Source organism: Panulirus ornatus, chromosome 26 (genome assembly GCF_036320965.1).
Source record: "Panulirus ornatus isolate Po-2019 chromosome 26, ASM3632096v1, whole genome shotgun sequence".
Classification (NCBI taxonomy): Eukaryota; Metazoa; Arthropoda; class Malacostraca; order Decapoda; family Palinuridae; genus Panulirus; species Panulirus ornatus.
In genome coordinates this window covers 12154407-12175331 of record NC_092249.1, presented here as the reverse complement: position 1 = coordinate 12175331, position 20925 = coordinate 12154407, and the positions used below count along the sequence as shown (strand labels likewise).

Below are 20925 nucleotides of genomic sequence, written 5' to 3'. Positions count from 1 at the left end.
TCCATTTACAACACTGAACACCCCATGTACAACAATTATTCCCTCAACTGTCACATTACTCACCTTTGCATTCAAATCACCCATCACTATAACCCGGTCTCGTGCATCAAAACTACTAACACATTCACTAAGCTGCTCCCAAAAACACTTGCCTCTCATGATCTTTCTTCTCATGCCCAGGTGCATATGAACCAATAATCACTAATCTCTCTCCATCCAGTTTCAGTTCTCATATTAATCTAGAGTTTACTTTCTTACACTCTATCACATACTCCCAGCACTCCTGTTTCAGGAGTAGTGCTTCTCCTTCCCCTCCTTTTGCCCTCTCACTAACTACTGCCTTTACTCCCAAGACATTCCCAAACCACTCTTCCCCTTTGCCCTTGAGCATCGTTTCACTCAAAGCCAAAACATCCAGGTTCCTTTTCTCAAACATACTACCTATCTCTCCTTTTTTCTAATCTTGGTTACATCCACACACATTTAGACACCCCAATCCGAGTCTTCGAGGAGGATGAGCACTCTCCGCGTGACTCCTTTTGTGGGGTGAGTGAGCGAGCTTGGGAAGGAGACTTGTGTGAGGAAGTACCAGGAGAGACTGAGGTCAGAATAGAAAAAGGTGAGAACAAAGGAGGTAAGGGGAGTGGGGAAGGAATGGAATGTATTTAGGGAAGCAGTGATGGCTTGCGCAAAAGATGCTTGTGGCATGAGAAGCGTGGGAGGTGGGTTGATTAGAAAGGATAGTGAGTGGTGGGATGAAGAAGTAAGATTATTAGTGAAGGAGAAGAGAGAGTCATTTGGACGATTTTTGCAGGGAAGAAATGCAAAAGAGTGGGAGATGTATAAAAGAAAGAGGCAGGAGGTCAAGAGAAAGGTGCAAGAGATGAAAAACAGGGCAAATGAGAGTTGGGGTGAGAGAGTATCATTAAATTTTAGGGAGAATAAAAAGATGTTTTGGAAGGAGGTAAATAAAGTGCGTAAGACAAGGGAGCAAATGGGAACTTTAGTGAAGGGGGAGGTGATAACAAGTAGTGGTGATGTGAGAAGGAGGTGGAGTGAGTATTTTGAGGTTTGTTGAATGTGTTTGATGATAGAGTGGCAGATATAGGGTGTTTTGGTCGAGGCGGTGTGCAAAATGGGGAAAATGATTTGGTAAACTGAGAAGAGGAAGTAAAAGCTTTGCAAAAGATGAAAGCCGTCAAGGCAGCGCGTTTGGATGGTATTGCAGTGGAATTTATTAAAAAAGGGGGTGACTGTATTGTTGACTGGTTGGTAAGGTTATTTAATGTATGCATGATTCATAGTCAGGTGCCTGAGGATTGATGGAATGCTTGCATAGTGCCATTGCACAAAGGCAAATGGGATAAGAGTGAGTGCTTAAATTACAGAGGTATAAGTTTGTTGAGTATTCCTGGTAAATTATATGGGAGGGTATTGATTCAGTGGGTGAAGGCATGTACAGAGCATCAGATTGGGGAAGAGCAGTGTGGTTTCAGAAGTGGTAGAGGATGTGTGGATCAGGTGTTTGCTTTGAAGAATGTATGTGAGAAATACTTAGAAAAGCAAATGGATTTGTATGTAGCATTTATGGATCTGGAGAAGGCATATGATAGAGTTGATAGAGATGCTCTGTGGAAGGTATTAAGAATATATGGTGTGGGAGGCAAGTTGTTAGAAGCAGTGAAGAGTTTCTATCGAGGATGTAAGGCATGTGTACGTGTAGGAAGAGAGGAAAGTGATTGGTTCTCAGTGAATGTAGGTTTGCGGCAGGGGTGTGTGATGTCTCCATGGTTGTTTAATTCGTTTATGGATGGGGTTGTTAGGGAGGTGAATGCAAGAGTTTTGGAAAGAGGGGCAAGTCTGCAGTCTCTTGTGGATGAGAAAGCTTGGGAAGTGAGTCAGTTGTTGTCCGCTGATGATACAGCGCAGGTAGCTGATTCCTGTGAGAAACTGCAGAAGCTGGAGACTGAGTTTGGTAAAGTGTGTGAAAGAAGAAGGTTAAGAGTGAATGTGAATAATAGCAAGGTTATTAGGTATAGTAGGGTTGAGGGTCAAGTCAATTGTGAGGTAAGTTTGAATGGAGAAAAACTGGAGGAAGTGAAGTGTTTTAGATATCTGGGAGTGGATCTGGCAGCGGATGGAACCATGGAAGCGGAAGTGGATCATAGGGTGGTGGAGGGTGCGAAAATTCTGGGAGCCTTGAAGAATGTGTGGAAGTCGAGAACATTATCTCGGAAAGCATAAATGGGTATGTTTGAAGGAATAGTTGTTCGAACAATGTTGTATGGTTGCGAGGTGTGGGCTATGGATAGAGTTGTGCGCAGGAGGGTGGATGTGCTGGAAATGAGATGTTTGAGGACAATATGTGGTGTGAGATGGTTTGATCGAGTAAGTAATAATAGGGAAAGAGAGGTGTGGAAATAAAAAGAGTGTGGTTGAGAGAGCAGAAGAGGATGTTTTGAAATGGTTTGGTCACATGGAGAGAATGAGTGAGGAAAGATTGACTAAGAGGATATATGTGTCAGAGGTGGAGGGAACGAGGAGAAGTGGGAGACCAAATTGGAGGTGAAAATATGGATTGAAAAAGATTTTGAGTGATTGGGGCCTGAACATGCAGGAGGGTGAAAGGCGTGTAAGGAATAGAGTGAATTGGAACGATGTGGTATACCGGGTCGACGTGCTGTCAGTGGATTGAACCAAGTCTTGTGAAGCGTCTGTGGTAAACCTTGGAAAGTTGTGTGGGGCCTGGATGTGGAAAGGGAGCTGTGGTTTCGGTGCATCATTACATGACAGGTAGAGACTGAGTGTGAACGAATGGGGCCTTCGTTGTCTTTTCCTAGCGCTACCTCGCACATATGAGGGGGGAGGGGGTTGTTATTCCACGTGTGGCGGGGCTGCGATGGGAATGAATAAAGGCAGACAGTATGAATTATGTACATGTGTATATATGTATATGTCTGTGTGTGGATATATATGTATACGTTGAGATGTATAGGTATGTATATTTGCGTGGGTGGACGTGTATGTATATACATGTGCATGTGGGTGGGTTGGGCCATTCTTTCGTCTGTTTCCTTGCGCTACCTCGCTAACGCGGGAGACAGCGACAAAGTGTAATAATAATGATAATTTTCCAAAACAAGGAACAGAGAAGGGGGCCAGGTGAGGATATTCCCTCCAAGGCCCAGTCCTCTGTTCTTAACGCTACCTCGCTAACGCGGGAAATGGCGAATAGTTTGAAAGAAAGAAAAAGAATATATATATATATATATATATATATATATTTTCTGTTTCCTTGCGCTACCTCGCTAATCCGGGAGACAACGACAAAGTATAATAAAATACATATATATATATATATATATATATATATATATATATATATATATATATATATATATATATATATATATATATATATATATATATCTCAAACTATTCGCCATTTCCCGCGTTAGCGAGGTAGCGTTAAGAACAGAGGACTGGGCCTTAGAGGGAATATTCTTACCTGGCCCCCTTGTCTGTTCCTTGTTTTGGAAAATAAAAAAAAACGAGAGGGGAGGATTTCCAGCCCCCCGCTCCCTCCCCTTTTAGTCGCCTTCTACGACACGCAGGGAATACGTGGGAAGTATTCTTAATCCCCTATCCCCAGGGATAAAATACCATTATAAAAACAAGGTCTAAGTTCTAACAGTTGCATGTGAAGGAAAGTGTATTGTAGTTCATCTTGCATGTATCTATTTATTACACTATATAAACTTTTTTACTAAACAGAGAAAGCATATCTCCAGCCTTTCATGAATTCCTTCTGCAGTCGCCTCTTCCTAAACCTGTATGTTTTATTCCTACAAATATTATGATTCTCTTCAGGATCCACTCCATGATCATACAACTCCTCAGCAATGAATTGACTCCAATCTGGCTTAAAAGTAACATTGTTGAACAGAAAGTGCTTAGGAAGTAACATTGTTGACCGGAAAGTGCTTAGGAAGTACAAATTCATCTCCCAGTTCCCAAGTGGCATGCAAGTGAAAAAGGCAGCATTTAGTCAGTACCCTCGACCAGGACCTGAACCAACCATTCAGCCAGATAGTGACCAGCCTCCAGTGCGCAGCCTCCAGTGCGCAGCCTCCAATGCGCAGCCTCCAATGCGCAGCCTCCAATGCGCAATACAACTATTATGGGTTACTCAATGAGGACTAATAGTTATCGCTATACTGTCTAGTTAAAGTTCAACAGTGTTACTTTTAAGCCAAACTGGAGTATATATATATATATATATATATATATATATATATATATATATATATATATATATATATATATATATATATTATCCCTGGGGATAGGGGAGAAAGAATACTTCCCACGTATTCCCTGCGTGTCGAAGAAGGCGACTAAAAGGGGAGGGAGCGGGTGGCTGGAAATCCTCCCCTTTCTTGTTTTTTTTTTTAATTTTCCAAAAGAGGGAACAGAGAAGGGGGTCAGGTGAGGATATTCCCTCTAAAGCCCAGTTTTCTGTTCTTAACGCTACCTCGATAACGTGGGAAATAGCAAATAGTATAAAAAAAAAAAGAAAAAAAAAATATATATATATATATATATATATATATATATATATATATATATATATATATATATATATATATTCATATGAGTCCACGGGGAAAATGAAACACGAAAAGTTCCCAAGTGCACTTTCGTGTAATAATCACATCATCAGGGGAGACACAAGAGAGGATTATAACAGTCAGTTGATATACATCGAAGACTTTTCGTGTTTCATTTTCCCCGTGGACTCATAGGAATATCTTGATCACGCGCAAAATTGTGATCCTTTCCAATATATATATATATATATATATATATATATATATATACTATCCCTGGGGATAGGGGAGCAAGAATACTTCCCACGTATTCCCTGCGTGTCGTAGAAGGCGACTAAAAGGGGAGGGAGCGGGGGGCTGGAAATCCTCCCCTCTCGTTTTTTTTTTTTTTTTTTTTTTTTTTTTTTTTTTTTCCAAAAGAAGGAACAGAGAATTGGGCCAGGTGAGGGTAGTCCCTCAAAGGCTCAGTCCTCTGTTCTTAACGCTACCTCGCTAATGCGGGAAATGGCGAATAGTTTGAAAGAAAGAAAGATATATATATATATATATATATATATATATATATTTTTTTTTTTTGCTTTGTCGCTGTCTCCCGCGTTTGCGAGGTAGCGCAAGGAAACAGACGAAAGAAATGGCCCAACCCACCCCATACACATGTATATACATACGTCCACACACGCAAATATACAATACCTACACACCTTTCCATGGTTTACCCCAGACGCTTCACATGCCCTGATTCAATCCACTGACAGCACGTCAACCCCGGTATACCACATCGATCCAATTCACTCTATTCCTTGCCCTCCTTTCACCCTCCTGCATGTTCAGGCCTCGATCACACAAAATCTTTTTCACTCTATCTTTCCACCTCCAATTTGGTCTCCCACTTCTCGTTCCCTCCACATCCGACACATATATCCTCTTGGTCAATCTTTCCTCACTCATTCTCTCCTTGTGCCCAAACCATTTCAAAACACCCTCTTCTGCTCTCTCAACCACGCTCTTTTTATTTCCACACATCTCTCTTACCCTTACGTTACTTACTCGATCAAACCACATCACACCACACATTGTCCTCAAACATCTCATTTCCAGCACATCCATCCTCCTGCGCACAACTCTATCCATAGCCCACGCCTCGCAACCATACAACATTGTTGGAACCACTATTCCTTCAAACATACCCATTTTTGCTTTCCGAGATAATGTTCTCGACTTCCACACATTCTTCAAGGCTCCCAGGATTTTCGCCCCATCCCCCACCCTATGATCCATTTCCGCTTCCATGGTTCCATCCGCTGCCAGATCCACTCCCAGATATCTAAAACACTTTACTTCCTACAGTTTTTCTCCATTCAAACTTACCTCCCAATTGACTTGACCCTCAACCCTACTGTACCTAATTACCTTGCTCTTATTCACATTTACTCTTAACTTTCTTCTTTCACACACTTTACCAAACTCAGTCACCAGCTTCTGCAGTTTCTCACATGAATCAGCCACCAGCGCTGTATCATCAGCGAACAACAACTGACTCACTTCCCAAGCTCTCTTATCCCCAACAGACTTCATACTTGCCCCACTTTCCAAAACTCTTGCATTCACCTCCCTAACAACCCCATCCATAAACAAATTAAACAACCATGGCGACATCACACACCCCTTCCGCAAACCTACATTCACTGAGAACCAATCACTTTCCTCTCTTCCTACACGTACACATGCCTTACATCCTCGATAAAAACTTTTCACTGCTTCTAACAGGGTATAGGGGAGAAAAACTACTTCCCAAGCATTCTTTACTTGTCGTAGAAGGCGACTAAAGGGAACGAGAGCGCAGGACTAGAACCCCTCCCCTCCTTGTATTCAACTTTCTAAAAGGGGAAACAGAAGGAGTCGCGGGGAGTGCTCATCCTCCTCGAAGGCTCAGATTGGGGTGTCTAAATGTTTGTGGATGCACCCAAGATGAGGAAAAAGGAGAGATAGGTAGTATGTTTGAGGAAAGGAACCTGGAGGTTTTGGCTCTGAGTGAAATGAAGCTCAAGGGTAAAGGGAAAGAGTGGTTTAGGAATGTCTTGGGAGTAAAGTCACCGTTTGTTGACAGGACAAGAGCAAGGAAAGAATTGGCACTACTCCTGAAACATGAGTGGTGGGAGTATGTGATAAGAGTGTAAGAAAGTAAACTCTGGATTGATATGGGTAAAACTGAAAGTGGATGGAGAGAGATGGGTGATTATTGATGCATATGCACCTGGTTTTGAGAAGAAAGAGGCAAGTGATTTGGGAGCAGCTGAGTGAGTGTGTTAGTACTTTTGATGCAGGATACCGGGTTATAGTGGTGGGTGATTTGAATGCAAAGGTGAGTAATGTGGCAGTTGAGGGAATAATTGGTATACATGGGGTGTTCAGTGTTGTAAATAGAAATGGTGAAGAGCGTTTAGACTTCTGTGCCGAAAAAGGACTGGTGATTGGGAATACCTGGTTTAAAAAGAGAGATATACATAAGTATATGTATGTAAGCAGGAGAGACGGCCAGAGAGCGTTATTGGATTATGTGTTAATTGACAGACGCGCGAAAGAGAGACTTTTAGATTGTAATGTGCTGAGAGGTGCAACTGGAGGGATGTCTTATCATCATCTTGCGGAGGCGAAGGTGAAGATTTGTAGAGGTTTTCAGAAAAGAAGAGAGAATGTTGGGGTGAAGAGAGTGGTGAGACTAAGTGAGCTTGGGAAGGAGACTTGTGTGAGGAAGCAACCAGGAGAGACTGAATGCCGAATTGAAAAAGTTGAGAGCAATGGAGGTAAGGGGAGTGGGGGAGGAATGGAATGTATTTAGGGAAGCATTGATGGCTTGCACAAACGATGCTTGTGGCACGAGAAGCGTGGGAGGTGGACGGATTGGAAAGGGTAGTGAGTTGTGGGATGAAGAAGTAAGATTAAGATTAAGAGAGGCATTTGGAGGAGTATTGCAGGGAAATAGTGCAAATGACTGCGAGATGTATAAAAGAAAGGGGCAGGAGGTCAAGAGAAAGGTGCAAGAGGTGAAAAAGAGGGCAAATGAGAGTTGTGGTGAGAAAGTATCGTTAAATTTTAGGGAGAATAAAAAGATGTTTTGGAAGGAGGTAAATAAAGTGCGTAAGACAAGAGAACAAATGTGAACATCGGTGAAGGGGGCAAATGGGGAGATGATATCAAGTAGTGGTGATATGAGGAGATGGAGTGAGTATTTTGAAGGTTTGTTGAATGTGTTTGATGATAGAGTAGCAGATATAGGATGGTGTGCGAAGTGACAGGGTTAGGGAGAATGATTTGGTAAGTAGAGAAGAGGTAGTAAAAGCTTTGTGGAAGATGAAAGCTGGCAAGGCAGGAGGTTTGGATGGTATTGCAGTGGAATTTATCAAAAAAGGGGATGACTGTGTTGTTGAATGGTTGGTAAGGATCTTTAATGAATGTATGATTCATGGTGAGGTGCCTGAGGATTGGCGATATGCATGCATAGTGTCATTGTACAAAAGGAGATAAAGGTAAGTGCTCAAATTACAGACGTATAAGTCTGTTGAGTATTCCTGGGAAATTATATGGGAGGGTATTGATTGAGAGGGTGAAGGCATGTACAGAGCATCAGATTGGGGAAGAGCAGTGTGGTTTCAGAAGTGGTAGAGGATGTGTGGATCAGGTGTTTGCTTTGAAGAATGTATGTAAGAAATACTTAGAAAAGCAAATGGATTTGTATGTAGCATTTATGGATCTGGAGAAGTCATATGGTAGAGTTGCTAGAGACGCTCTGTGGAAGGTATTAAGGATATATGGTGTGGGAGACAAGTTGTTAGAAGCAGTGAAACGTTTTTATCGAGGATGTAAGTTCTGTGTACTAGTAGGAAGAGAGGAAAGTGATTGGTTTTCAGTGAATGTTGGTTTGCGGCAGGGGTGCGTGATGTCTCCATGGTTGTTTGATTTGTTTACGGATGGGGTTGTTAGGGAGGTGAATGCAAGAGTTTTGGAAAGAGGGGCAAGTATGCAGTCCTTTGTGGATGACAGGGCTTGGGAAGTGAGTCAGCTGTTGTTCGCTGATGATACAGCGTTGGTGGGTGATTCCTGTGAGAAACTGCAGAAGCTGGTAACTGAGTTTGGTAAAGTGTGTGAAAGAAGAAGGCTGAGAGTAAATGTGAATAAGAGCAAGGTTATTAGGTACAGTAGAGTTCAGGGAGAAGTCAATTGGGAAGTAAATTTGAATGGAGAAAAACTGGAGGAATGAAGTGTTTTAGATATCTGGGAGTGGATCTGGCAGCGGATGGAACCATGGAAGCGGAAGTGGATCATAGGGTGGAGGAGGGGCGGAAAGTTCTGGGAGGGTTGAAAATGTGTGGAAGGCGAGAACATTATCTCGGAAAGCAAAAATGGGTATGTTTGAAGGAATAGTGGTTCCAACAATGTTATATGGTTGCGAGACGTGGGCTATAGATAGGGTTGTGTGGAGGAGGGTGGATGTTTTGGAAATGAGATGTTTGAGGACAATATGTCCTGTGAGGTGGTTTGATCGAGTGAGTAATGAAAGGGTAAGAGAGATGTGTGGTAATAAAAAGAGTATGGTTGAGAGAGCAGAAGAGGGTGTTTTGAAATGGTTTGGTCACATGGAGAGAATGAGTGAGGAAAGATTGACCAAGAGGATATATGTGTCAGAGGTGGAGGGAACGAGGAGAAGTGGGAGACCAAAGTGGAGGTGGAAAGATGGAGTGAAAAAGATTTTGAGCGATCGGGTCCTGACGATGCAGGAGGGTGAACGTCGTTCAAGGAATAGAGTGAATTGGAACGATGTGGTACACCGGGGTCCACTTGCTGTCAATGGATTGAACCAGGGCATATGAAACGTCTGGGGTAAACCATGGAAAGTTTTGTGGGGCCTGGATGTGGAAAGGGAGCTGTCGTTTCGATGCATTATTACATGACAACTAGAGACTGAGTGTGAATGAATTTGGCCTTTGTTGTGTTTTCCTAGCGCTACCTCGCGCGCATGCAGGGGGAGGGGGTTGTCAGTTCATGTGTGGCGAGGTGGCGATGGGAATGAATAAATGCAGCAAGTATTTATTACGTACAAGTGTATGTATGTATATGTCTGTGTATGTATCTGTATGTATACGATGAAATGCATAGTTATGTATATGTGCGTGTGTGGACGCGTATGTATATAAATGTGTATGTGGGTGGGTTGAGCCATGCTTTTGTCTGTTTCCTTGCGCTACCTCGCTTACACGGGAGACAGCGGCAAAGTATAATGAATGAAGTATAAATATAGGTATATATATAATATAATTTTCTCTTTTTTTTTAAAGGTGATGATTTGTACCCAGAACACCCAGACTACTCAGGAGAGCAAGGAGCTATTGAGATAAAGTCAACATTAGAGGAACTGCAGAAAACAGCTACACATTTAAACAGGTTCGAATTGGAAGGAAATGTTATTCGAATTATTGTAAATGTAGTACCAAAATATGGACATGTTCAAGCCCTTGATTTTTTATCAATATGTGGCAAATCAGAGTTTTAGCAGAATCAAGTATGTCAGTGGATTGAACCAGGGCATGTGAAATGACCAGGGTAAACCATGGAAAGACCTGTGGGGCCTGGATGTGATTACGGAGCTGTAGTTTTAGTGCATTAGACATGACAGGTAGAGAATGAATGTGAGCGAATGTGGCCTTTTCTCGTCTGTGTCCTGGTGCTACCTCACTGGTACAGAGGGTGGCGATGCCATTTCCTGTGGGATGGGGTGGCGCCGGGAATGGATGAAAGTGAGCAAGTATGGACATGTTCATGTGTACATGCATAAAACCACGGGGAAATGAAACAGAAGTTCCCAAATGCACTTTTATTTAATGATCACATCGTCAGGTGAGATACAAGAATGAGATAGAAGACGTAGAATGTCAGGTGATACGCAAGGAAGAGATGTAGTTAAGACGCCATTGGTAAACCAACTTTAACGGATGGTGGTGTTCGGGCTGGTGGAGGTCAGGTCTGGCTTATGCCTGTCATAAGATTTTTCTTTTGTGGACCTGAAAGGGAACTGTTTACAAATCTTGCCTATGACAAAGTTATCAAGTTTGTATAGACCTTCACTATGACAAAGTTATCAAGTTTGTATAGGCCTTCACTAGGATTAATGTTAAAATTCTTTGTGTATTTGATAATACAAGATTCAGTGACATTTCTCATGGTAAAGCAATTACAGTTGATAATTGAATTAGCATTACACCGGTCAGTACAGTAGTCATAACTTTTAATATTATTAAACAAAGCAACCTGGGAAGCAATGTAGAACTATGACTAAAAGGGAGAACTAAAAGATTCTTGTTATAAAATGATTTCTTTACCAACTTGAGGAATTTATGAATGAAAGATCTAGGATACTTTAACTTGGATCCAATAGAATTTATTTTCTCGAGCTCATCATCAATAAATGCCAGACCGCATATAGGTAATGCCCTAAGGAACATACACTGGAATGATGATAACTGAACTCTGTCATGTTCACCTGAATACTAATGAACAAACATTGTTGGGTTTTCTGTATATGCTAAACCTAAACATCTAAAAATGGTAGCATTTGATTATATTCCACTTCCACAGTAAAGTTGATGGAAGGTACTAAATTGTTAAATAAAGGGAGAGATGTTTGTAAATTTCATTTTTTTGGCCAAATACAAAGAGCATCATTGACATACCTAAACCATATTGCCTTCGAGGGTAAGATATCCCTTAGTAATTTTGTTTCAAGGAATTCCATGTAAAGATTACATGATACTGGTGAAAGAGGGTTACCCATTGCCATACGTAATTTCTGAGCATAGTATTCGCCATTGAATTGAAATACACAGCCTTGTATTCAATTTTATCAATTCACTGAACACAGAACTTGAAACAGGTAAATCAATATTATCCAAGACCTCAAACAAATATTCTGAGGTCATCAACTGGAACTTTTGTGGACGAGGATGAAACATCCAAACTTACCAGTTTGGATTCAAAATCAATATGGAAATCATTCTACTTGTCAACTAAATGTATATGGTTCGTGATATTAGAATTTCATATCTTACCTACTAGGTCTCTTAATAAAGAAACTAGCCATTTAGATCATTTATATGTGACTGAGCCCACTGAACTCACTATGGGTCTTGCTGGAAAGTTTGGCTTATGTGTTTTGCTAAGTCCATACATATATGGCAATGAAGGGGACAATGATGGAAATATTTTGATGAGAGAATCCTTACCATTCATCAACAACTTCACTTCTTTATGAAAGGGAGCATTAAGTGCTTCTATGGGATTTCTACTGAGTTTAAAGGTTGATATGGGTATAACTGAAAGTTGATGGAGAGAGATGGGTGATTATTTGGGCGTATGCACCTGGGCATAAGAGGAAAGATCATGAGAGGCAAGTCTTTTGGGAGCAGCTGAATGAGTGTGTTAGTAGTTTTGTTGCACGAGACCGGGTTATAGTGATGGGTGATTTGAATGCAAAGGTGAGTAATGTGGCAGTTGAGGGAAAAATTGGTATACATGGGGTGTTCAGTGTTGTAAATGGAAATGGTGAAGAGCTTGTGGATTTGTTAGCTGAAAAGGACTGGTGATTGGGAATACCTGGTTTAAAAAGAGATATACATAAGAATACATATGTGATTAGGAGAGATGGTCAAAGGGCATTATTGGAATGTTAATTGATAGTTGTGTAAAAGAGAGACTTTTGGATACAAATGCTCTGAGAGGGGCAGCGGGAGGGATGTCTGATCACTATCTTGTGGAGATTAGAGAGTGGTGAGAGTAAGTGAGCTTGGAAAGGAGACTTGTGTGAGGAAGTTCCAGGAGAGATTAAGTGTACAATGGCAAAAGGTAAGAGCAAATGACATGAGGGGAGTGGGGGAGGAATGGGATGTATCTAGGGAAGCAGTCATAGCTAGTGCAAAAGATGAACGTGGCATGATAAAGGTATGAGGTGAGCAGATTAGAAAGGGTAGTGAGTGGTGGGATGAAGCAGAAAGATTGTTAGTGAAAGAGGAGAGAGAGGTATTTGGATGGTTTTTGCAGGGAAGCAGTGCAAATGATGTATAAAAAGAAAAAGATATATAAAAGAAAGCAGCAGGAGGTCAAGAGAAAGGTGCTAGAAGTGAAAAAGAGGGCAAGTGAGAGTTGGGGTGAGAGAGTGTCATCAAATTTTAGGGAGAATATAAAGATGTTTTGGAAGGAGGTAAGTAACATGCGTAAGACAAGAGAACAAATGGGAACATCGGTGAAGGGGGCAAATGGAGAGGTAATAACAAGTAGTGATGAAGTGAGGAGATGGAGTGAGTATTTTGAAGGTTTGTTGAATGTGTTTGATGATAGAGTGGCAGATATAGGGTGTTTTGGTCGGGTTGTTGTGCGAAGTCAGGGAGAATGGTTTGGTAAACAGAAAGAGGTAGTGAAAGCTTTGCAGAAGATGAAAGAGCAAGGTTATCAGGTTCAGTGGGGTTGAGGAGCAAGTTAATTGGGAGGTAAGTTTGAATGGAGAAAAACTAGAGGAAATGAAGTGTTTTAAATATCTGGGAGTGGACTTAGCACCGGATGGAAGCAGAAAAGAGTCATAGGATGGGGGAGGGGGCAAATTTTCTGGGTGCGTTGAAAAATGTGTGGAAGGGGAGAGCGTTATCTCAGAGAGCCAAAATGGGTATGTTTGAAGGAATAGTAGTTCCAACAATGTTATATGATTGCAAGACATGGGCTATAGATAGAGTTTTGCGGAGGAGGATGGATGTATTGGAAATGAAATGTTTCAGGACAATATGTGGTGTGAGATGGTTTGATCGAGTAAGTAATGAAAGGGTAAGAGAGATGTGTGGTAATAAAAAGAGTGTGGTTGAGAGAGCAGGAGAGGGTGTGTTGAAACGGATTAGACACATGGAGAGAATGAGTGAGGAAAGATTGACAAAGAGTATATATGTGTGTCAGACTTGTAGGGAACAAGAAGCGGGAGACCAAATTGGAGTTGCAAGGATGGATGAAAAAGATTTTGACCGATCGTAGCCTGAATTTACATGAGGGTGAAAGGAGTGCAAGGAATAGAGTGATGGAACGCTGTGGTATACCGGGATCGTCGTGCTGTCAATGAATTGAATCAGGGCATGTGAGGCATCTAGAGTAAAGCATAGAAAGGTCTGTGGGGCCTAAATGTGTAAAGGGAACTGTGGTTTAGGTGCATCACACATGACAGCTAGAGACTGAGTGTGAACGAATGTGGCCTTTTTGTCTTTTCCTGGCGTTACCTTGCTGGAGGGGAAATGCTATATCCTGTGTGGCGGGGTGGTGATGGGAATGGATGAAGGCAGCAAGTATGAATATGCACATGTGTATATATGTATATGTCTGTGTGTGTATATGTATGTATATATACTTGTATGGGCATCTATATATATATATATATATATATATATATATATATATATATATATATATATATATATATTTTCATACTATTTGCCATTTCCCGCGTTAGCGAGGTAGCATTAAGAACTGAGTTTGGTAAAGTGCGTGAAAGAAGAAAGCTGAGAGTAAATGTGAATAAGAGCAAGGTTATTAGGTATAGTAGGGTTGAGGGTCAAGTCAATTGGGAGGTAAGTTTGAATGGAGAAAAACTGGAGGAAGTAAAGTGTTTAAGATATCTGGGAGTGGATTTGGCAGCGGATGGAACCATGGAAGTGGAAGTGAATCATAGAGTGGGGGAGGGGGTGAAAGTTCTGGGAGCGTTGAAAAATGTATGGAAGTCAAGAACGTTATCTTGGAAAGCAAAAATGGGTGTGTTTGAAGGAATAGTGGTTCCAACAATGTTATATGGTTGTGAGGCGTGAGCTATGGATAGAGTTGTGCGGAGGAGGGTGGATGTGCTGGAAATGAGATGTTTGAGGACAATTTGCGATGTGAGGTGGTTTGATCGAGTAAGTAATGAAAGGGATGTGTGGTAACAAAGAGTGTGGTTGAGAGAGCAGAAGAGTGTGTTTTGAAATGGTTTGGTCACATGGAGAAAATGAGTGAGAAAAGATTGACCAAGAGGATATATGTGTCAGAGGTGGAGGTAACGAGGAGAAGTGGGAGACCAAATTGGAGGTGGAAAGATGGAGTGAAAAAGATTTTGAGTGATCGGGGCCTGAACATGCAGGAGGGTGAAAGGCATGCAAGGAATAGAGTGAACTGGAACGATGTGGTATACCGGAGTCGACATGCCGTCAGTGGATTGAACCAGGGCATGTGAAGCATCCGGGGTAAACCATGGAAAGTTTTGTGGGGCCTGGATGTGGAAAGGCTGTGTTTTCGGTGCATTATTACATGACAGCTAGAGACTGAGTGTGTATGAATGTGGCCTTTGTTGTCTTTTCCTAGTGCTACCTCGCGCACATGAGGGGGGAGGGGGTTGTTATTTTATATGTGGCGGGGTGGCAATGGGAATGAATAAGGGCAGACAGTATGAATTATGTACATGTGTATATATGTATATGTCTGTGTGTGTATATATATGTGTACATTGAGATGTATAGGTATGCATATTTGAGTGTGTGGACGTGTGTGTATATACATGTGTATGGGGGTGGGTTGGGCCATTTCTTTCGTCTGTTTCCTTGCGCTACCTCGCAAACGCGGGAGACAGCGACAAAGCATAATAAATAAATAAAATATATATATATATATATATATATATATATATATATATATATATATATATATATATATATATATATATACACCCATACACATGTATATACATACACGTCCACACACGCAAATATACATACCTACACAGCTTTCCATGGTTTACCCCAGACGCTTCACATGCCCTGGTTCAATCCATTGACAGCAAGTCGACCCCGGTATACCACATCGTTACAATTCACTCTATTCCTTGCACGCCTTTCACCCCCCTGCATGTTCAGGCCCCGATCACTCAAAATCTTTTTCACTCCATCCCTCCACCTCCAGTTTGGTCTCCCACTTCTCCTCGTTCCCTCCACTTCTGACACATATATCCTCTTGGTCAATCTTTCCTCACTCATTCTCTCCATGTGACCAAACCATTTCAAAACACCCTCTTCTGCTCTCTCAACCACACTCTTTTTATTACCACACATCTCTCTTACCCTATTATTACTTACTCGATCAAACCGCCTCACACCACCTATTGACCTCAAACATCTCATTTCCAGCACATCCACCCTCCTCCGCACAACTCTATCCATATATATATATATATATATATATATATATTTTTTTTTTTTTTTTTTTTTTTTTTTTATACTTTGTCGCTGTCTCCCGCGTCTGCGAGGTAGCGCAAGGAAACAGACGAAAGAAATGGCCCAACCCCCCCCCCCCCCCCCATACACATGTACATACACATGTCCACACACGTGTATACATACCTACACAGCTTTCCATGGTCCACCCCAGACGCCTCACATGCCTTGATTCACTCCACTGACAGCACGTCAACCCCTGTATACCACATCGCTCCAATTCACTCTATTCCTTGCCCTCCTTACACCCTCCTGCATGTTCAGGCCCCGATCACACAAAATCTTTTTCACTCCATCTTTCCACCTCCAATTTGGTCTCCCTCTTCTCCTCGTTCCCTCCACCTCCGACACATATATCCTCTTGGTCAATCTTTCCTCACTCATTCTCTCCATGTGCCCAAACCATTTCAAAACACCCTCTTCTGCTCTCTCAACCACGCTCTTTTTATTTCCACACATCTCTCTTACCCTTACGTTACTTACTCGATCAAACCACCTCACACCACACATTGTCCTCAAACATCTCATTTCCAGCACATCCATCCTCCTGCGCACAACTCTATCCATAGCCCACGCCTCGCAACCATACAACATTGTTGGAACCACTATTCCTTCAAACATACCCATTTTTGCTTTCCGAGATAATGTTCTCGACTTCCACACATTTTTCAAGGCTCCCAAAATTTTCGCCCCCTCCCCCACCCTATGATCCACTTCCGCTTCCATGGTTCCATCCGCTGACAGATCCACTCCCAGATATCTAAAACACTTCACTTCCTCCAGTTTTTCTCCATTCAAACTTACCTCCCAATTGACTTGACCCTCAACCCTACTGTACCTAATAACCTTGCTCTTATTCACATTTACTCTTAACTTTCTTCTTCCACACACTTTACCAAACTCAGTCACCAGCTTCTGCAGTTTCTCACATGAATCAGCCACCAGCGCTGTATCATCAGCGAACAACAACTGACTCACTTCCCAGGCTCTCTCATCCCCAACAGACTTCATACTTGCCCCTCTTTCCAGGACTCTTGCATTCACCTCCCTAACAACCCCATCCATAAACAAATTAAACAACCATGGAGACATCACACACCCCTGCCGCAAACCTACATTCACTGAGAACCAATCACTTTCCTCTCTTCCTACACGTACACATGCCTTACATCCTCGATAAAAACTTTTCACTGCTTCTAACAACTTGCCTCCCACACCATATATTCTTAATACCTTCCACAGAGCATCTCTATCAACTCTATCATATGCCTTCTCCAGATCCATAAATGCTACATACAAATCCATTTGCTTTTCTAAGTATTTCTCACATACATTCTTCAAAGCAAACACCTGATCCACACATCCTCTACCACTTCTGAAACCGCACTGCTCTTCCCCAATCTGATGCTCTGTACATGCCTTCACCCTCTCAATCAATACCCTCCCATATAATTTACCAGGAATACTCAACAAACTTATACCTCTGTAATTTGAGCACTCACTCTTATCCCCTTTGCCTTTGTACAATGGCACTATGCACGCATTCCGCCAATCCTCAGGCACCTCACCATGAGTCATACATACATTAAATAACCTTACCAACCAGTCAACAATACAGTCACCCCCTTTCTTAATAAATTCCACTGCAATACCATCCAAACCTGCTGCCTTGCCGGCTTTCATCTTCCGCAAAGCTTTTACTACCTCTTCTCTGTTTACCAAATCATTTTCCCTAACCCTCTCACTTTGCACACCACCTCGACCAAAACACCCTATATCTGCCACTCTGTCATCAGACACATTCAACAAACCTTCAAAATACTCATTCCATCTCCTTCTCACATCACCACTACTTGTTATCACCTCCCCATTTACGCCCTTCACTGAAGTTCCCATTTGCTCCCTTGTCTTACGCACCCTATTTACCTCCTTCCAGAACATCTTTTTATTCTCCCTAAAATTTACTGATAGTCTCTCACCCCAACTCTCATTTGCCCTTTTTTTCACCTCTTGCACCTTTCTCTTGACCTCCTGTCTCTTTCTTTTATACTTCTCCCACTCAATTGCATTTTTTCCCTGCAAAAATCGTCCAAATGCCTCTCTCTTCTCTTTCACTAATACTCTTACTTCTTCATCCCACCACTCACTACCCTTTCTAAACAGCCCACCTCCCACTCTTCTCATGCCACAAGCATCTTTTGCGCAATCCATCACTGATTCCCTAAATACATCCCATTCCTCCCCCACTCCCCTTACTTCCATTGTTCTCACCTTTTTCCATTCTGTACACAGTCTCTCCTGGTACTTCCCCACACAGGTCTCCTTCCCAAGCTCACTTATTCTCACCACCTTCTTCACCCCAACATTCACTCCTCTTTTCTGAAAACCCATACTAATCTTCACCTTAGCCTCCACAAGATAATGATCAGACAACCCTCCAGTTGCACCTCTCAGCACATTAACATCCAAAAGTCTCTCTTTCGCACGCCTGTCAATTAACACGTAATCCAATAACGCTCTCTGGCCATCTCTCCTACTTACATAAGTATACTTATGTATATCTCGCTTTTTAAACCAGGTATTCCCAATCATCAGTCCTTTTTCAGCACATAAATCTACAAGCTCTTCACCATTTCCATTTACAACACTGAACACCCCATGCATACCAATTATTCCCTCAACTGCCACATTACTCACCTTTGCATTCAAATCACCCATCACTATAACCCGGTCTCGTGCATCAAAACCGCTAACACACTCATTCAGCTGCTCCCAAAACACTTGCCTCTCATGATCTTTCTTCTCATGCCCAGGTGCATATGCACCAATAATCACCCACCTCTCTCCATCAACTTTCAATTTTACCCATATTAATCGAGAATTTACTTTCTTACATTCTATCACATACTCCCACAACTCCTGTTTAAGGAGTATTGCTACTCCTTCCCTTGCTCTTGTCCTCTCACTAACCCCTGACTTCACTCCCCAGACATTTCCAAACCACTCTTCCCCTTTACCCTTGAGCTTCGTTTCACTCAGAGCCAAAACATCCAGGTTCCTTTCCTCAAACATACTACCTATCTCTCCTTTTTTCACATCTTGGTTACATCCACACACATTTAGGCACCCCACTCTGAGCCTTCGAGGAGGATGATCACTCCCCGCGTGACTCCTTCTTCTGTTTCCCATTTTAGAAAGTTAATACAAGGAGGGGAGGATTTCCGGCCCCCCGCTCCCGTCCCCCCTAGTCGCTCTCCACGACACGCGAGGAATACGTGGGAAGCATTCCTTCACCCCCATCCCCAGGGACAATATACATATATATATACATATACACACACACACACATACACACACATACGCACATACCCACACACACACACACATACATATATATACATATGAAAAATGTAAGAAACAATTTAGAAACAAACTTTTAGCTTGAAATGAATGAAAAAAAAATGAATGTCACATAATGGTTCAACCTCTGGCTATGGAAAAGGAAATGTACAATTTATTCACACAAACGTAAATAGCAGTTCTCATCAATTTCACCACTGTATCAATAAGCTTCAATGTCTAAGCTACATTTTTCTCCAACTTCACTATTTTCTTGTCAAAAACACCATGCATGAAAACTATCACTCCAGTAACACTAAAAATTTTTTTCAATGGTTCGTTATGTCTTTTTGCATGACGGTATGACCCTTGAACACTACGACAGTGCCATCACTCTGTATCATAACGTAGTCAGGTCAAAGGCTAGGCCATCGGTATCCCTCCCTTCCAGGGTCTTGCCGTTGTGGCCACAAGGGGTGGGAGGAAGGATCAACGCTGAAGATACACACATACATATTGTATAGCCTCGCCCACTTCCTCGTCAATAACCACATCCAAAATCCCTATATACATCTAAAGGTCATTGAAATGCGCTACAGAAGTTGAAGTGTTGGGGTGTGTGGTGGGGAAGGTACATAAAAAATTCTCCCAACTTTACTCTGGACTCGTAAATAACTTATATATATATATATATATATATATATATATATATATATATATATATATATATATATATATATATATATATATATATATATATATGGGGATAGGGGAGAAAGAATACTTCCCACGCATTCCTCACGTGTCGTAGAAGGCGACTAAAGGGGACGGGAGCTGGGGGGGGGGGGGCTAGAAACCCTCCCCTCCTTGTATTTTGACTTTCTAAAACGGGAAACAGAAGGAGTCACGCGGGGAGTGCTCATCCTCCTCGAAGGCTCAGATTGGGGTGTCTAAATGTGTGTGGATGTAACCAAGATGAGAAAAAAGGAGAGATAGGTAGTATGTTTGAGGAAAGGAACCTGGATGTTTTGGCTCTGAGTGAAACGAAGCTCAAGGGTAAAGGGGAAGAGTGGTTTGGGAATGTCTTGGGAGTAAAGTCAGGAGTTAGTGAGAGGACAAGAGCAAGGGAAGGAGTAGCACTACTCCTGAAACAGGAGTGGTGGGAGTATGTGATAGAGTGTAAGAAAGTAAATTCTAGATTGATATGGGTAAAACTGAAAGTTGATGGAGAGAGATGGGTGATTATTGGTGCATATGCACCTGGACATGAGAAGAAAGATCATGAGAGGCAAGTGTTTTGGGAGCAGCTGAATGAGTGTGTTAGTAGTTTTGATGCACGAGACCGGGTTATAGTGATGGGTGATTTGAATGCAAGGGTGAGTAATGTGGCAGTTGAGGGAATAATTGATATAGATGTGGTGTTCAGTGTTGTAAATGGAAATGGTGAAGAGCTTGTAGATTTATGTACTGAAAAAAGACTGGTGATTGGTGTTTCACCAAGGTGAGAGTGAGACAGCACTGGTCGTTACTCTATTTAATGTAGGGTCCAACCTGTAATAAGTGTACATGTCACAGTACCAATTACAAAACATAACACCCACACATATACATTATTATCACAATGTCTTATTTACTACATCCAGTTACTCACACAGTGC

The 20925-nt window shown here is 41.9% G+C and overlaps 1 protein-coding gene across 2 annotated transcripts in view; it reads left to right on the top strand.

Annotated features, from left to right (window-relative positions):
- Positions 1-13510, top strand: part of LOC139757454 (acyl-coenzyme A diphosphatase NUDT19-like) — a 182476-nt gene extending 168966 nt beyond the window's left edge. For both annotated transcript variants that reach the window (XM_071677981.1, XM_071677980.1), the window contains exon 7: positions 9944-13510. In XM_071677981.1, the coding sequence (XP_071534082.1) occupies positions 9944-10158 (215 nt within the window). In that variant the 3' untranslated portion in view covers positions 10159-13510. The remainder of the gene's footprint in view (positions 1-9943) is intronic.
- Positions 13511-20925: the final 7415 nt, after the last annotated feature.